At 44.7% G+C, this 15,739-nt stretch overlaps 3 protein-coding genes across 3 annotated transcripts; all 3 read left to right on the top strand.

The window, feature by feature from the left end:
• The first annotated feature begins 377 nt into the window (after positions 1–377).
• On the top strand, positions 378–8,316 carry LOC137914815 (cAMP-dependent protein kinase catalytic subunit beta). The gene is made up of 11 exons (XM_068758310.1): positions 378–592; positions 2,811–2,819; positions 3,404–3,465; positions 4,020–4,148; positions 4,318–4,416; positions 4,498–4,580; positions 4,675–4,801; positions 4,877–4,972; positions 5,593–5,715; positions 5,843–6,007; positions 6,955–8,316. The coding sequence occupies exons 1-11, from the start codon at positions 547–549 to the stop codon at positions 7,078–7,080; spliced, it is 1,065 nt and encodes a 354-aa protein (XP_068614411.1). The 5' UTR covers positions 378–546; the 3' UTR covers positions 7,081–8,316.
• A 1,089-nt stretch (positions 8,317–9,405) lies between these two features.
• On the top strand, positions 9,406–11,059 carry LOC137914812 (exosome complex component RRP41-like). The gene is made up of 3 exons (XM_068758307.1): positions 9,406–9,599; positions 10,292–10,498; positions 10,575–11,059. The coding sequence occupies exons 1-3, from the start codon at positions 9,429–9,431 to the stop codon at positions 10,932–10,934; spliced, it is 738 nt and encodes a 245-aa protein (XP_068614408.1). The 5' UTR covers positions 9,406–9,428; the 3' UTR covers positions 10,935–11,059.
• Positions 11,060–11,814: 755 nt separating this feature from the next.
• Positions 11,815–15,523, top strand: LOC137914813 (glycosylphosphatidylinositol anchor attachment 1 protein-like). The gene is made up of 12 exons (XM_068758308.1): positions 11,815–11,888; positions 12,043–12,222; positions 12,768–12,879; positions 12,972–13,119; positions 13,205–13,306; positions 13,442–13,638; positions 13,745–13,941; positions 14,037–14,190; positions 14,276–14,341; positions 14,442–14,638; positions 14,896–15,066; positions 15,156–15,523. Exons 1-12 carry the CDS (start codon positions 11,815–11,817, stop codon positions 15,397–15,399), a joined length of 1,842 nt encoding a protein of 613 aa, XP_068614409.1. The 3' UTR covers positions 15,400–15,523.
• The last annotated feature ends 216 nt before the right edge of the window (positions 15,524–15,739 follow it).

Here is a 15,739-nt window from a genome sequence, read left to right as displayed (position 1 = left end):
GTAGCTCATTTTGTATTTGGGGATTTATTATTTGCTTATTTCGATTCAGCGACTTCTTAAAAAACAATTCCTTTCATAAAACTTAAATGTATTAAAACACTGAATTGAGCCCAGCGTGGTGCTGCTATTAATAAGAAGTCTGTCGTTTCCCCCGCTCAAAGCAACGCGCCCAACATAATAAACCCAAAGCCTGTCAACTTCAGCGCGTTTCTCCAGATCCCAGCCGTCCCGGGGTCGCCGGTGGAGGGCTTGAGGGTCGGGGAGGGAGCAGCCCCCCCCCCCCCCCCCCAGTCCCAACCTGAAGTGACCGCTAGCTTCGTGCAGACGCGCAGCCAGCGTTCCCGAGCGAGCAGGAGCGGGAGTCAGTCACAGGAAACGGAGGAGAGGGAGAGCGAGGAGTCCCGCTGGAGGGGATACTGGGCTCCATTTCCGTGCGTTCGAACCGATTACACAGTGGAGATTTTTTTTCGTTTTAGCTATTTTGGGGAGCTCTGGAAAAGCAGCTGAAGGAAGGTTAGCTTCGACACCGCCCGTGTCTTCCGCACCATGGGGAACGCTGCCACCGCCAAGAAGGGTAACGAGGTAGAGAGCGGTGAGTCCAGCCTCTCGTAGCCGGGCCTCCTCCTCGTAGCTAGCTAGCTAGCTAGCTAGCCTGCGTTAGCACGGTGCTATCTGTCAGCTACAGCAGCGCAGGGGGGGCACTTATCCCACCAGCCTGTGGAGCGTTGATAAATTACCATGCAAGGGCTTGTTTGAGATGCTTTGCATTTAAATTAATAAAAGGCCTGCTTAATTGAGCCACGTTTTTAAGATAACTCGGATGCTAAGTTGGGTGAACGGCTAGCCCGCTACCTTAGCAATGGGGGGGTTAGCCCTCGGAAGGCCCCTCCAAATGCATTGCCTCTTGATGGTGGGAGATTCTCGGGCCTGGGACACATACTCAGCTGGCCGCGGTGGACATTCTGTTCCCAACTAAAGCCCCAGATAATGGCCAACATGCCCAGGCTAGCATCACCATCCGCTCCCCCCGTGGTGTCAGCTTTATTGTTGGCGAATAACAATGAGGATTCGGGTCGTCACTGTTGTTCGCTGTATCAACGCGGAAACGACACTTACTGTCTCAAATGTGCACGACTAAAACGCATGTCCGCTGATCAGTGTCGATAGATGGCCAGTGCATTTTTATTTTTATTTTATTTAAAAGGCTGTGTGGGACTGTTTCTGCCTCTGGCTTCTTTCTTGGCAGCGTAAACGAGCCTTCCCTCTGTGCAGCGCTGTGACCAAATATGGCGAAGAAATGACAACTACTCACTTTCCATTCATAAAACTGGGGCCCACGACTGTCTTCCCAGCCTATACACACACACACACACACACTAACACACAGCAACACTTGTGAATTGTGTCCCTTGTGTCTATTTAGAGCCCATTTTCCTCGTCTTGCTGTGGTGAAGGTCCGTCAGGGCTCACTTCTCACACTCAGCTTGTCATCAGACCTTCGTCAGAGGATAAGGGGTATTACAAGCTTTGGAAGGTTTGACGTAATGAGGCCCAGGCCAGTGTTATTTTGCGCTTGTATACTTTGATGTCGTGTAACATCCCCCGTGATAAATCAGAAACGTTTGCCCTTCCTGCTTGTAGTGCTCGGTCTAAAATCGGCCATTTCTGCGCTGATATTTTATGCATTATCTTTAAACGTTGCGGTGAACAGTGTGTTCAGCTTTGCATTTCATTTTGCTCGAGATGGTGTCAAGATTATGATGCAGTGAATACATCCCATTGAGATTTATTGACCTGTTGAGAGAGAGAGAGAGCAGTCCGGCTCTGTCAGCCGACTCGATCCACCCGGGCAGACAGAGACGATCCGATCAGCGGTAGATAACATTCTGCCAAGCGTTTCTTTTCAGTGTAACAACAATCCCTCGATCCCGCTGCAATACGAACTGTTAAACCTGTTTAAGCTGACGCTGTGACCTGAGCTGCAGATTTGCCTCTCTGACAAGACAACCTGTCTAACTACAGGTTACATAGAAACTGGAGTCCCTTTTAGATTAGAGGTCTTTTGGGATGAGTTTAAAAAAAAAAAAAAAAAAGACAATTAAGATGGATAGAAAAACGTGAACTAATGCTAAAGAAATAACATGCCACGAATAATATGCATGGTCTGCGTTCTCACCCATTGTGGGAAATGGCTCTGCAGACACTGGATAGCTGTTGCCAAATTACAGAGTTGTTCTTTAAGTTGAAGGCATTTAACTGTGATGGAATATTAAGTAGGAAGACTGTAATATCCACGGTCCAGGATTGTCCTGATTGTGTTAGTGCATATACTATAAAGCCTATTTGTAGTAGCCTAAATGTGAGATCACAGCCAGGTCTCTGTTATCACTGTAATCTGCAGTACTGTCCAGTTTGTTGACAAATAGTGGGGTCATTGCAGAACCGCGCTGGATGCCGCTTTGGACTTTTTAGACTCTCAGCCTTTGGTCACATGCTGTAAATTCTTTTTAGGTTTTGTTCTTTCATCTCGGGTATTATTTCCAATCTGATCTACCTGACTGAATTTCTGCTACACGGCATTCACGTGTGTTTTTCTAACTCCTTAGTAGATTGAGTACAAATTCCACAGGTGAATGTCAAATCCATGCTAAACTTGGATTAAAACAAATTTCACCACGTAAGCTTAATTTAGTTAGACCTGTTTATACATGTTGTTATGTACATGAACTCTTGTATTTCTCTGTCTTCTCTTTCGTATCATCGCCATCCGTGTGGGTCATTGCTCCTGCAAAAACCGTGGCGATCAATAGAGACGTTTGGTACGCTCGTTCCTCCAAACGATGACCTGAACAGCAGAGCGCCGTTGGTCTCGTGACGACTCGCTCGATGTGCTTGCTTTACTGTGTGCTTTGATACTAAGTTTGTGTTTTTGTAATCCACATTCTCTCAATCTGGATTTCCCGATCTTGGGTTTGTTTTGCTTACCGTTTTTATGCTGTGTGATTCCTTTACCCTAAACCGTATTAAGTGATGTACGAGATTATCCAAGTAACCTTCCCTGTAATTCTCAGTGTTGCTTCTCCTCCCATTTGAGTAATGCTTTGCACTGTCTTGGCCTGCATCGCTAGTCTGACTGATTTGGATGTTGTTGTATTATGTTTGTGTGTTTTTTGTTCTCGCGAACACAGTATGTGGCGTCTTAGCATCCCGTTTATTTATATCCAGATGAGAGTTGACTGACTGGAATCTTGTCCATTGGGTTACAGCTTATTTTTAACTCCCCACATCTTTTCCTTTTCCCTCTGAGTATAATGCATCCGGTCTTCTTTACTGTGCTAACAATCCAGTATATGTAGACAGGCTGTGTAAAAGCTAACCCAGTCTGTGTTTGCTCTGTTTTTAGTGAAAGAGTTTCTAGCCAAAGCCAAAGAAGATTTCTTACGGAAGTGGGAATGCCCACCGCAGGTAAAAGATGCAAAAAAAAAAAAAAACTGTTCTATTCAATTCCAGATGCACCTTTTAGAGGTTTTGGACATATCGAGGGTGTTTCGTGGATTTTTGTAAATGATGAACTTGGTGACTCAGAAGGAAAGTAAAATGATTAAAGAGTGGAGCGGCCACTTAACTTAAGGATCGCTCTATTCTGTGGTGACGCAACATCTGTATACAGATGGTCCTCACTTAATGACGGGATGTGCGAAATGTATGTGTTTCATGACAAGGAATTGCTGTGATGAGCGGAATGTACTGGCTGTGGAGTTGTGGGTTAGTACGTACATATTATGTACAGTATAAATGATGTATACATATGCGAATATAACAAAAAAAAATCACCTCACAAAATGCCTGCAAAGTTGTCGGTCAATGGGGGACCCGCTGTATTCACTTTTGTTTTCATGGCTCTGTTCTTGCCGATTTATTTAATCATATAACATCTAACTGAAGACCAGTATATAGAAGAACGCCGTCTGGCCGCTGCATCCGCATAACAGACTCACAGCAGTTGAATATGTTCACAGAGCACGACATGCCTTGATGACTTTGAGAGACTGAAGACCCTGGGCACCGGCTCATTTGGAAGAGTCATGTTGGTGAAACACAAAGGAACAGAGCAATACTTTGCCATGAAAGTACTGGATAAGCAGAAGGTCAGTGGCGGCGCATTAATGCCCCCAAAAATAAAGTATTTACGCGTTTTCAAAGTGCAGCAATGCATAATGGCGGTGACACTTGCTGGTCTGGCATTAATATTGGTGTTACTAGAAGGCAAAGTAAAATGAAAAGTGAAATCCCTGTCTGTTGCTTTTTATCTGTCAGGTGGTAAAACTCAAGCAAATAGAACACACATTAAACGAGAAGAGGATACTCCAGGCTGTGAGCTTCCCCTTTCTCGTCAGACTCGATTATGCATTTAAGGTAAAGCGTGCATTTCTTACATAGTCTGACCCCCCCCCCCCCTTTTGACACATGGTATAAGTCATTTGCTGCTTTTCACAGGACAATTCCAATTTGTACATGGTGATGGAGTATGTACCAGGAGGAGAGATGTTCTCACACCTAAGACGAATTGGAAGGTTCAGGTGAGTGCTGCTCTGAATATCACGAGCCCGTTTTGTCCTGTGTGTGTCTCGGTTCTGGAGATGAACGCACTTCTGTCCTCCTCCTCGTGTACAGTGAACCACATGCACGGTTTTATGCCGCCCAGATAGTGCTGACATTCGAGTACCTCCACTCGCTAGATCTGATATACAGAGATCTGAAGCCGGAGAACCTTCTCATCGACCACCACGGCTACATCCAGGTGAGCAGCACGCGCTGCTTCTGTGTCTTGTAGGATGTCTGTGTCTTTGCTCATGTCTGGTTTCTATTCTCCCAGGTGACAGACTTTGGATTTGCCAAGCGAGTAAAAGGCAGGACCTGGACGTTGTGTGGGACGCCGGAGTATCTGGCACCAGAAATCATTCTCAGCAAAGTATGGACTTCCTGTTTCTTAATATCTGATCAGATGTGTTCGCTTTCCCTTCTCTGTGCACGCTTTTTGCTTTGCACTGTGCATCTTTTCAGAATAGGTTCGTGTTCGCTGGTTGAAATGGACCAGAGAACATCTGCTTTTGGCGTTAGGGATAATACCAACAATCAGTGGACATAAATGACATTCCCATGAGATCCAGCACGCGTTGCAATCTCATCGGGATGCAAGTCATTTTCCACATCTTGTGTAGGACTCACTGAAAACTCACAACAGTGAGACAACAAATAGCAAAGTTGTAGAACTTGAACTAGGACTAGATGGCAGCTGTATGTGTGCTGATTCTGTTAAATGGCGTTTTTCAAACTATTAGTGAAAATGAATCCAAATTTCGTCCTGGTCAAGGAGTCGTATGAAGGCCAGACTATTATGGGATTTATTTATTCTATGACATAATAGGTGATCCCTTAGTGGCGCCGTGTTTTAAATATACGAGACAACTCGTACATATTCTGTGTGTATTTGTACACACATATATATATATATATATGGCAAGTTTATGTGAATTCTAAAGGGGAGTAGTTTTGTTTTTAGTTTTTAGAGGTATCTTTCTATATCTTCAGGGCTACAATAAAGCTGTGGACTGGTGGGCCCTCGGAGTCCTCATCTATGAAATGGCAGCTGGTTACCCTCCATTCTTTGCAGATCAACCAATTCAGATATACGAGAAGATTGTCTCTGGGAAAGTAGGCTTTCATTTTTTTCAGTATTTCATTTTGAACTTGCATATTTTTTATTATATGATTTGCCTCTTATCTATAGATTGGGCCATATTTCGTGCAGTTTCTTAGGATGCGTTTTCCTCCTTTCTAGGTGCGGTTCCCGTCTCACTTTAGCTCTGACTTGAAGGACATGTTGAGAAACCTGCTTCAAGTGGACCTGACAAAACGCTATGGCAACCTGAAAAACGGCGTCAACGACATCAAGGGCCACAAATGGTTTTCAACAACAGACTGGATCGCAATCTACGAAAGAAAGGCAAGACGCCAGTACACAGAAGCGCCGGCAATAAATCCCGGCGCTTCTGTAAAAAGCGAGTTAATTAAATATTGATTTGCAGATATTGAGTTTCTTTCCAGTTTTTATGATGCTCCAAGAGCATGATTTTATCATTTTTGAGAAGGTCCTCTGAGGAGTGGTACTCGCTATGTTCCTGGGTCATGGTGAATGATTTCGCAACTAGTGGGTGTGTTTTCTTCCACTCTGAAACCGTCCAGCTCCATAGTTAACTCTGAGTTATAGGACAACAAGGAGGTCTTCAGTCCATCAAAGTGAAATGTATCTCATTTACATTATCATTTTCTTCATGTAGGGTTTGTTGTTTTTGCAGCCATTATCAGAGATTAGCAGCAGGTTCTTAATTTTCTCCTTAGAAAGTTTTGGATCACATGAGCTGGAAAGATCCTAAAAAAAAAAAGAAAAACTTCAGGCTTCTATTGTTGAACATTTTTAAACAGTGATTTCTATAATTCAAGAATTTAATCTAAAATGAGACGATTTTTCTATTAATAAGGAACGTGTTCCTCAGGAGCCCTCCTCTCGCCGAACAGATGATTCGATTGCTTCTCTTTCCTCTCTCGTATTCCGGATCCGCCGTCAGTTCATCGGTCGGGGACAGAAGCCCCGATTGGTTTAGAAGACGGGAGAAATCATCTTTCTCACTGAGAGATTAATCAGAGCTGCATGTCAGAACGAGTGTGCAAGCAGTGTGTGTGTGTGTGTTTTAAGAAGAGATGCGTCTTCCGTGCAGTGAGTCACGTGTTGTCTCACGTAATCTTACTTTCCTATGTGTTAATATATGAACTGTAATTTTTCCCAGTTTGGACTCAGCTCTTAAGATGACAAAATTCATTGTATTTTAACATTATTTGTGCAAACGTTTATAGATACCCAAACAAACATGCACTTCGCTACTGTCCTTGCAGGTGGAAGCCCCGTTCATACCAAAGTGCAGAGGGCCGGGAGACACCAGCAACTTTGACGACTACGACGAGGAGGAAATTCGGGTTTCTTTAGCAGAAAAATGTGCAAAGGAGTTTGCAGAGTTTTAGGATGTGAAAACATGGATATATCAGGGAAATGAGGGGATCTTTGCACTCTTCTAAAGACTTGGGATGAAGCAGAGACCGTCGTTTTTCAGATCTACATAGTCCCTTCATTCCATCAGGCTGACTGAGGCTGCTATGATCCTCGGGTGCCGATAACCTCTCACTGTCACAAACACCTGCGTATGAATGCAGACACGCCACTCATTTTGTACCGGCCCGCTTTTCTTTTTTTTTACTTTTCATCAAAGCAGTTATTCTTGGATGATGTTATCCCCATCTACAATGTGATTCTTTTCTTTCAATTTCTGAGGAAAACCTGAGACGATGGCCAGACGGCAGTAACGGACACACACACACGCGCACATTTGTAACCTGTATGAGTGTTGACATGGTATATGGGTCGTCGACCAGAGATTTATGTCTTTGGTCTGTTAAAAGTCCGCATCACTTTGATTGTTGTAACATAGTGGCCAGCTTTCAGAGATGGCTTTCCTCCAACACGCAAAGCTGTCTAGTTTTGAAGACGTTGGCTCACGTTGTGTTGAAAGCATGACCGAACGGAACAGATACCACAAGAGAGGTCCTTTCCTTTCTCTGCGTTTTGCAGAACCGAGACCTCAGGCCCCGACAAAAGCATCTATTCAGTCTTGTTATTCTGACCCAGACACGACAAGCCATGCCTGAACAGGACAAAACTTGTTACATTACCTAAATGCATATTGACCCGTCTTTTTATCCATATTGCTCTTGTGTTGTTAAAAGTTTCTCATTTGATATTTTGCTCTTCTTTTTTTTTTTTGCTTTTTTACTATGTCTGACTTTAAGGTCGTAAACACCCTTTATTATGAGTCTGGAACAGTGTGACTTCAATAAATTATGATAAAAGAAAAAATGATGTGAAGTCCTTTTCAGGATTTATCTATAATGATCCAAAGTCAGGGTGAAGAGCTTTGCGGCTTTGTGTCTCAACGTTAACAGTGAAACCTCAAAAATATTTTCAAAAGGAAAGCAAAACCGCATAAAACTCCCGCTTTCCATGGTACCACCCAAATCTGGTGTTATTCTCGTCAAAGAATGTAAATTTCAAAAGCTTGACTCCAAGGTACATTTTTTTGTTTGTGTCACATGTAACCCTGTTATTCAGCCTAATACACCATAACAATATACGTTGTTTCATATATTTTTTTGTTTTTATTTATACACATTAGAGATGCTAATAAATTTTATTTTTAAAGTGTTGATGTTGTTGCTCCATGCATTGAGACGAACTATTGCACACTTCCTCTATAACTATACGGTTTCTACCTTGTAGTGTACGAATATTTATTACAGCTAATGACGGTGCTTAGCTTTTAATATCACGGCTTATCGGTAAGATTCCTTTACTACAAAAGTGAAAATAACCTTTAGTTTATATTTTGTAACATAAACACTGACCTAAAAAGGCAGAGCGTCAGATCAGGCGTGTAGCAGGAAAGTGGCAAATGTGTAAATGAGGAACGTAAATAGAAAATTAAGCAGGTTAATCAGATTTTGGTATTCGAAAATAGAAACTTTAACACAATATTGATTCTACTATATAATCTTTTAGATTTATCGTGGAAATTAGATTTTATGATGACTGGTGGTTGGCCGTCTCAATAGCACATAGAAAGGTAATATATTGTACACAACTGCTTCCAAAGATATGAAACAAAACTATTGGAAATATACAAGGTCCAATCCTCAGTCGAAGATGTAATTATAGGACAGGACACCGTGAACAAGGCTGGAAAGGTTTTTATTTACTCATTTACCGTTTCGTTTAGTGTGTGTGCATGCGTAGCATTTGTATATGATGAACAATCTTTCTCTTGACATGTTTTGCGGCTTCTGATGGGATGTGACTCCTGTGTTAATACTTTTTGAAATGAAAAGATCACTTTTGTTTTAGTCGCGTGCTGATTTTTTCTTTTTCATGTGACGGGTTCAAATTTTGCTTGTTAGAAAAATTCAGAGTTAAAATGTATATGTATGGGATTTTATTAACCAAAGTGTTCAATCATGTGAAATAACACACTAAAAATGGATTAATTCACACATTTCCGAGAACGATCCATGAATGGGAGCAAAGCGGAAATCCAAAAGGCGACAGCAAACAATGTCATCTCCATCAAAGGAACCCGCAACAAGTCGATACATTTTGTTTCCTTTAATTTGTCGCGGCACATCCGGACGACACAACTCCTGTATCCGGTCACGTGGGGTTTTTGTTAAAGCGATACGCGCACCAATCCGGGGTTTCGCGCTTGCGCACTCGACACGATGCTGACGCGCCAGTGTTGTTCGTCCCATCCCGAGTGAGCGGCAACATGGCGGGCCTGGAGTTGCTGTCAGACCAGGGTTACCGTGTAGATGGAAGAAAAGCCAACGAGCTGCGGAAGGTCCAGGCCCGCATGGGTGTGTTCGCTCAGGCGGACGGCTCTGCGTACATAGAGCAAGGAAACACGAAGGCTCTGGCCGTGGTTTACGGGCCACACGAGGTAAGACGCGTGGATGGAGTGCTACAAGTTAGCCTGCATCAGCATAGGAATGCTAACGGGGGAGATGCCGTTTGGGTTTTGGTAAATATCTTTCCCCATAAGAATTGATCAGATATAATCTGCCTCCTCTTGGACTGACAACCTCTGGATGACGCCATTATGTGTGTGCGTGTGCATGTATATATATATATACGTGGATGTGTTGAACCGGTTCGGTTCTGCATGTTCGGTTCGGTACGCTTGCGACCTTTTCGGTAATATTTTCGGCATTTTTTTCTCAATACATTTCCTGGCGTGATCAAAGCCATGCGTGCGGAACTAAAAGTCCTGGGCGAGTTTCCGCACGGACGCCTCTGGGTGTCGGACACCATTAACTAGTGGAGACGCGCTTTAAGCTTTAACTTTACATTTGTCATATTCAGTCTGTTGCTGCTAAGTGTTCAAAGTTCACAATTTTAACTTGTTTATTTCTCATTTTATTAAGATTTTTTTTAATTGTTACAGTACAATAGTTTGTAAAAGAGTAATTTATTTGAAATATCACCCAAATGAGTGGCTTTTATTTATTTACGCAAGCGGTGGGTACACTAAACTGTCATTTCGGTGCTCGGTAATAAATTAGTATTCCAGAACTGTAAGTAACATTTGAATGGATTCGTAGACTGAGTCCGTCATACGTTTGTCACCCGTAGATGCGAGGCTCACGCAGCCGGGCGCGGCACGATCGAGCTGTGATCAACTGTCAGTACAGCATGGCCACGTTCAGCACAGCAGAGAGGAAGAGGAGGCCGCACGGTGACCGCAAGTCCACTGAGATGAGCATTCACCTCAAACAGACCTTTGAGGCTGCCGTGATGACCCAGCTGTACCCTCGCTCTCAAATAGACATCTATGTCAAGGTTAGTTGTTGGACTTGTTGTCCTTTCGTCGTAGATTTTGGATCACTGTGACATGAAGACTTCTCTTTGCGTGCAGATTCTGCAGTCTGATGGAGGGAACTACAGCGTGGGCGTGAACGCCGCCACGCTAGCGGTGATCGATGCTGGGGTGCCCATGCGGGACTACGTGTGCGCCTGCACGGTCGGGTTTGTGGATGAGACGCCCCTCTCCGACCTTTGCTATGCGGAGGAAAGTGGAGGCGTGAGCTCTCTTGCCTTGGCGCTGTTACCCCGAGGCGGACAGATTGCTCTTCTTCAGATGGACGCCAGGTTACATCAGGACCACTTGGAGCCTCTGATTGAAGCTGCCATGACGGCTTGCAAGGGTGTGAGCAAAGTGCTGGATGAGGTGGTGCGACAACATCTCCAAGAGATTTCTTTGCTGTCCAGAGACTGACGCAGGGAGGAGAGGACAATATGGTTTGGGATTAGTAAATGGGGTGTTGGGAGCTTTTATGTATTCATGGAAATAAAATAATACATTTGTATGTTGATTCCAACAATAAATGTCAACCTAAATCATTTGTGTGTTGTTTATGACTTATTAATTTGCATATGGTTGAATTGTTTATTGGTACAAGCTTTAATCTTGTGGCAAACATAATGATAGCGACCCGCATTTAGTACAGGTGAAGGTGGTATAGCCAATTTTATTATTATTATAACCTTAAAATAACTATTGCGTCAGTTACTGCATCTCTTGGGTGCTAAAAAACGATGAGAATTAAACTTCGTATTTATTATTTCAGGTGTATGTCAATTTTATTGATTAATGTCAAATCTAACGCAATCCTCGGACTTTATTCCGTTTTGCATGAGCGGAAGTCGGTCCTCCGCATTAATGTTCCCGCGGGAACAAGGAAGTGGAAAACACAGCAAAGGCTCCGGTTAACCGGTCACACATCTGCAGGTGGATGTAACCCTGGAAGGAGGTATTCCCTCGTGCATGCTGCGTTAAATATAGAAAGTATTACGCGTAGCGCTAACTACTGAGTATAATAATCTACACTCAGGATAGCGGTTTGAAGTATTCTGCCTATTTAAAGAAGCCAGCCATCCAGCTAGCTATCAGCTAGCAAACGCTAACCACATCTGTAAGTTAACAGAAAACGAGTTCTGGACCTGAGATGATTGGAAATATGACTCTGGCTCATAATTGATCTGCAGTCGCGGGTTCATTTGTGTCATGTATATTAAAGAACGTCAGTTAAAGTGCTTGTGCTGCCTGGCAGGGTTCAGCGTATCCAGGCTCCAGTACGGTCCAACAGTCAGCAGCAATGGGGCTGCTGTCTGACCCGAACAGACGACGGGCATTGATCGGCCTGCTGACACGCCTCAATGCGCCAATCTGGTGAGTCCGAGATGACGTCACGCTCACATAAACAGCTGGAGTCTGAAGTGTGTGTGTGTGTGTGTGTGTGTGTGTGTAAAATCAACCTGTGTAAGAGGAGCTTGAAGAAGTGAGGCGAAACGTCTTCAGGCATTTATCTGTCCCTCCATCCCAGTGTCTTCTGCTACATGGCGGGTGTGGCCTGGTTCATGGGGTTAGCGTTTGAGCCGTTCACTCTGCGGACGTACATGTCAGAGAACGCCATGGGGTCGACCATGGTGGAGGAACGCTTCCCGGCGGGGGAGAGGGCCCTCGCCACCGGCAGGGAGTTTTCAGCTCATAAGAAAAAAGCAGGGTAAGAAATGGCACGAATGATGAAAGTTAGAATATGATGCTGATTGTTCAGCTCAGCTGTCACTCGCTTTTACGCACTTAGCATTATAATAATGACAATGACAATAGTCATTCGATAATAATAATACCTCGAGATACGAGTAGAATTCGTTCCTGGACTCAATTTGCTTGTAATTCAATTCAATTGTTCCCATTTAAAATAACTGAAAACACTTTAATCTGTTCCGGCCGTCTAAAAACACTCAAATCCGCCCTAATAACAAAGGAAATATAGCTTTTAATTGCTATATCGAAACACAAACGTGCACAAAATTATAAAATCAATAATATATTACTCTAATATAAAACAAAGTGTGGTTTTCTTATCAGTTCTTACCTTCGCTGTGCTCGTATCTAAAGTTTTAATTATCAAATTCTGCTGTATCTTTTAAACGTATGATGCAGCGTGTGGTTTTTTTTACATTTCCCTTTAACTGTCTTTACTCAAATCCGGTATCTAATCTAGTTTAACCTTTAACCTAGCGTGTCTTTTCCCCCCCACTGCAGTGGGATGCCAGTGGACTGGCTGGTGAGGACGATGCAGAGCCGCGGGCTGGAAGTGTTCACCCAGAGTTTCTCTCGCACGCTTCCTTTCCCGGATGAAAACAAAGAGAGATATGTGAGTTCATGATCGAAAGACTAACAAAATGTTTTTTTTTGTTCTTCTTCGTTATTGTGTTTTTACTCTCACTTTGTTTTTCTTCCTCTCAGATGGTCAAAGGAACCAATGTTTATGGGATCCTCCGGGCCCCCAGAGCCCCACGCACCGAAGCCCTGGTGCTGACGGCGCCCTGCACCGCAGGCGACGGCAACAACCAGGCAGTCGGGCTGCTCCTTGGCTTGGCTCAGTACTTCAGGAGTGAGTACAGAACCAGAACTCTTCACGATCCAAATGGCTCTGCTGTGGTATTTTGGCTTTGAACGACCGTCGTGTTTTTCAACAGGTCAGATTTTCTGGGCCAAAGACATCATTTTTCTTGTTAATGAACACGACCTGATTGGCATGCAGGCCTGGTTGGAGGGCTACCACCACAGCAACACCACAGGTAAGCGCCAGTATTCACCCAGTTAGGAAAGGTGACAGCAAGTGTACAACTGTTATCCCTGCACGCATCCCCGCACGACAAAGAAGACGGACTTTGCGTTTCTCGGCTAATGTTTTCCTGCAATGGCGCACGCAGGTATGGACTGGACTCCGATCCGCGGCCGTGGGGGTTCGATTCAGGCGGCGCTGTCCCTGGAGCTTAGCAGTGACGTCATCACCAGCCTGGACCTCGTGCTGGAGGGTCTCAACGGCCAACTCCCAAACCTGGATTTAGCAAACTTGTTCTACGCGTTCTGTCAGAAGATCGGCGTCGTCTGCACAATCCAGGGCAAGGTGGAGGTTTTCACGACGAGACGCACCTCGATGCGGAACGCATCGCCTCTCCTCTGCCGAGGGGTCGATAAGAATTTCGCCTTTAATCGAGTGCGTCTTTCTGCAGCTCCAGAGGAACGACTGGGACAGTGTCGCCGGCTACAGCCACTCGGTGCAGACCATGATGCTGATGGCGATGAAGCAGGCCAGTGGGCGGCCTTGGGGGGATCATGGTCTGTTCCTGCGATACCACATCGAGGCCGTCACCATCAAGGGCATCAATAGCTTCCGTCAGTACAAGACTGATGCCACCACCGTGGGGAGGTCAGCGCTCGTGACTTTTGGCTTAAGTTGTTTAAGAACTTTTTTTTTTTCTTCTATATATTGTTCTTATTTATTTTTTTACGAATTTACTGCAGGCTCCTGGAGGGGATGTTCCGAAAGCTGAACAACCTGCTGGAGCGTCTTCACCAGTCCTACTTCTTCTACCTCATGCCCTCACTGTCTCATTTTGTCTCCATCGGTTACTACATGCCGGCCTTTGGCCTCCTCGGCGTCATCCTGCTGCTTCGTGTATCCTTCCGCAGTTTTGTACAACAAATGAATAAATAATAATAAATAAATCCGGTTATTGATTATGCCCTTGACTACGATACAGGCCTTAGACCTTTGGGATCAACTTGTGACTCCTCCACCAAGAACAGAAGATGGAGCCGCTGAGCAGGTAACACACACACACACACATACACATTGTTTTCAAAGATGACAGAAATTGTACGCAGCACGTTTCTCTTCAGCGCCCTCTCTCATGTGCTTCCTCTCAGGCGTCCAGCCCGGGCGTGCTGTCGGTGCTGACTCCTCTGGTGATCAGCCACCTGACCGGAGCTGCTCTCTACAAGCTGCCGGTCCACTTTCAGGCGATGGCAGTGGAACACTTCCCAGTGTCCGAGACGGAGGCTGTGGTCCTTACAGCTATTGCTGTTTACACAGCAGGTCTGGCTCTGCCTCACAACACGCACAGGTAGCTGCACGCTAGTTTCTCTCCCTCTCTCTCTCTCTCATACATTGTCTTGGTCTTAAATACAGCAACACTTATTAAGTGCTGCTTTATTTACGATGTCATTATAGATCATATTGCTCAAGCTTTTACAGCAAGTGTTTTTGTCATTCTTTTAACGCTGGTGTTAAACGATGGATGATTCGTTTTCGTTCCTCTTTTCTTTATTTTTTTTTACCTTGGCTTGGCGCTTGGACCGTCTGCTCTGCTGTTTGCTGAAGGCTCCTCTCAGGCGAGGGCACGGAGCAGGGCTGGAGGGTGCTGAAGCTGGTAGCGCTGTTGTACCTAGCGGTGCTGTTGGGCTGCACTGCCCTCGTCAACTTCTCCCTGGGCTTCATCCTGGCCCTCACCCTGGTGCCTATGGCCGCCTTTGTCACCCCCCACGTGCCAAAGTAAGGCCACCCGCTCCACTCTTCAGCCACTGCGGCGCCGTGCTGCCATCTGTTAGTCAAACGTTGCTCCTTTCTTCTTCTCTCCTCAGGGTTCTGTCTGCCATCGTCCTGGTCTTCCTCAGTCCAGCCTGCACTCTGCTCTTTTCTGTCTTTTTCTTCCAAGAGCTGCAGGAGGATCCTGTCAGCTTCCAAGAGGGTTGGATGCTTTACCTGTCAGTCATCTCGCAGGGCATCCTGGACCACTACCTGTATGGGTCTGTCATTTACCCCCTCATGGCCCTGCTGGTTTATCCTTGCTGGCTGCTGTTCTGGAACATCCTGTTCTGGAAGTAAACGCTTACAGAAGCCCTCTGAGACGTTCTCAGGTTTTTCTTCACCGTGACAACACTTAAATCCGCCGGAGAGTGACCAGGAAGGGTTCACAGGCTCTGTTTTTATTGTTGGATTGGTTAAATATCGATGCATATTTCATTGTTTAAACGTTTGAGAGGGGGGGGGGGGGGGGTTCTTGATGAATCAAGGAGTTGAACTTTGTTTTATACCGTACAGCTCACAACTGACAAGTGGACGAGAGGATGTTTCCAGTAACTGAATGTCATGATGGAGTTCCATTTTGTAAAAGAATGAAACTTTTTTTGTGTGTAATTTCTATAAATTATGGTACAGAAAGAAA

This window comes from Brachionichthys hirsutus, unplaced genomic scaffold (genome assembly GCF_040956055.1).
Source record: "Brachionichthys hirsutus isolate HB-005 unplaced genomic scaffold, CSIRO-AGI_Bhir_v1 contig_270, whole genome shotgun sequence".
In the NCBI taxonomy this organism is placed as follows: domain Eukaryota; kingdom Metazoa; phylum Chordata; class Actinopteri; order Lophiiformes; family Brachionichthyidae; genus Brachionichthys; species Brachionichthys hirsutus.
The sequence above is the reverse complement of the archived record's forward strand: the minus strand, read 5'-3'. Positions and strand labels throughout refer to the sequence as shown.

What these genes read in the sequence shown, in the direction of transcription:
- LOC137914815 (XM_068758310.1), top strand. Translation starts at nt 547, where the DNA reads ATGGGGAACGCTGCCACCGCCAAGAAGGGTAACGAGGTAGAGAGCG. An exon ending in ACCACCACGGCTACATCCAG is followed by an intron (nt 4,802 to 4,876) that starts GTGAGCAGCACG and finishes CTATTCTCCCAG; the next exon opens with GTGACAGACTTTGGATTTGC. An exon ending in AGAAGATTGTCTCTGGGAAA is followed by an intron (nt 5,716 to 5,842) that starts GTAGGCTTTCAT and finishes CCTCCTTTCTAG; the next exon opens with GTGCGGTTCCCGTCTCACTT.
- LOC137914812 (XM_068758307.1), top strand. Translation starts at nt 9,429, where the DNA reads ATGGCGGGCCTGGAGTTGCTGTCAGACCAGGGTTACCGTGTAGATGGA. An exon ending in TGGTTTACGGGCCACACGAG is followed by an intron (nt 9,600 to 10,291) that starts GTAAGACGCGTG and finishes TGTCACCCGTAG; the next exon opens with ATGCGAGGCTCACGCAGCCG. An exon ending in AAATAGACATCTATGTCAAG is followed by an intron (nt 10,499 to 10,574) that starts GTTAGTTGTTGG and finishes CTTTGCGTGCAG; the next exon opens with ATTCTGCAGTCTGATGGAGG.
- LOC137914813 (XM_068758308.1), top strand. Translation starts at nt 11,815, where the DNA reads ATGGGGCTGCTGTCTGACCCGAACAGACGACGGGCATTGATCGGCCTG. An exon ending in CTTGGCTCAGTACTTCAGGA is followed by an intron (nt 13,120 to 13,204) that starts GTGAGTACAGAA and finishes GTTTTTCAACAG; the next exon opens with GTCAGATTTTCTGGGCCAAA. An exon ending in CTGCCTCACAACACGCACAG is followed by an intron (nt 14,639 to 14,895) that starts GTAGCTGCACGC and finishes TGTTTGCTGAAG; the next exon opens with GCTCCTCTCAGGCGAGGGCA.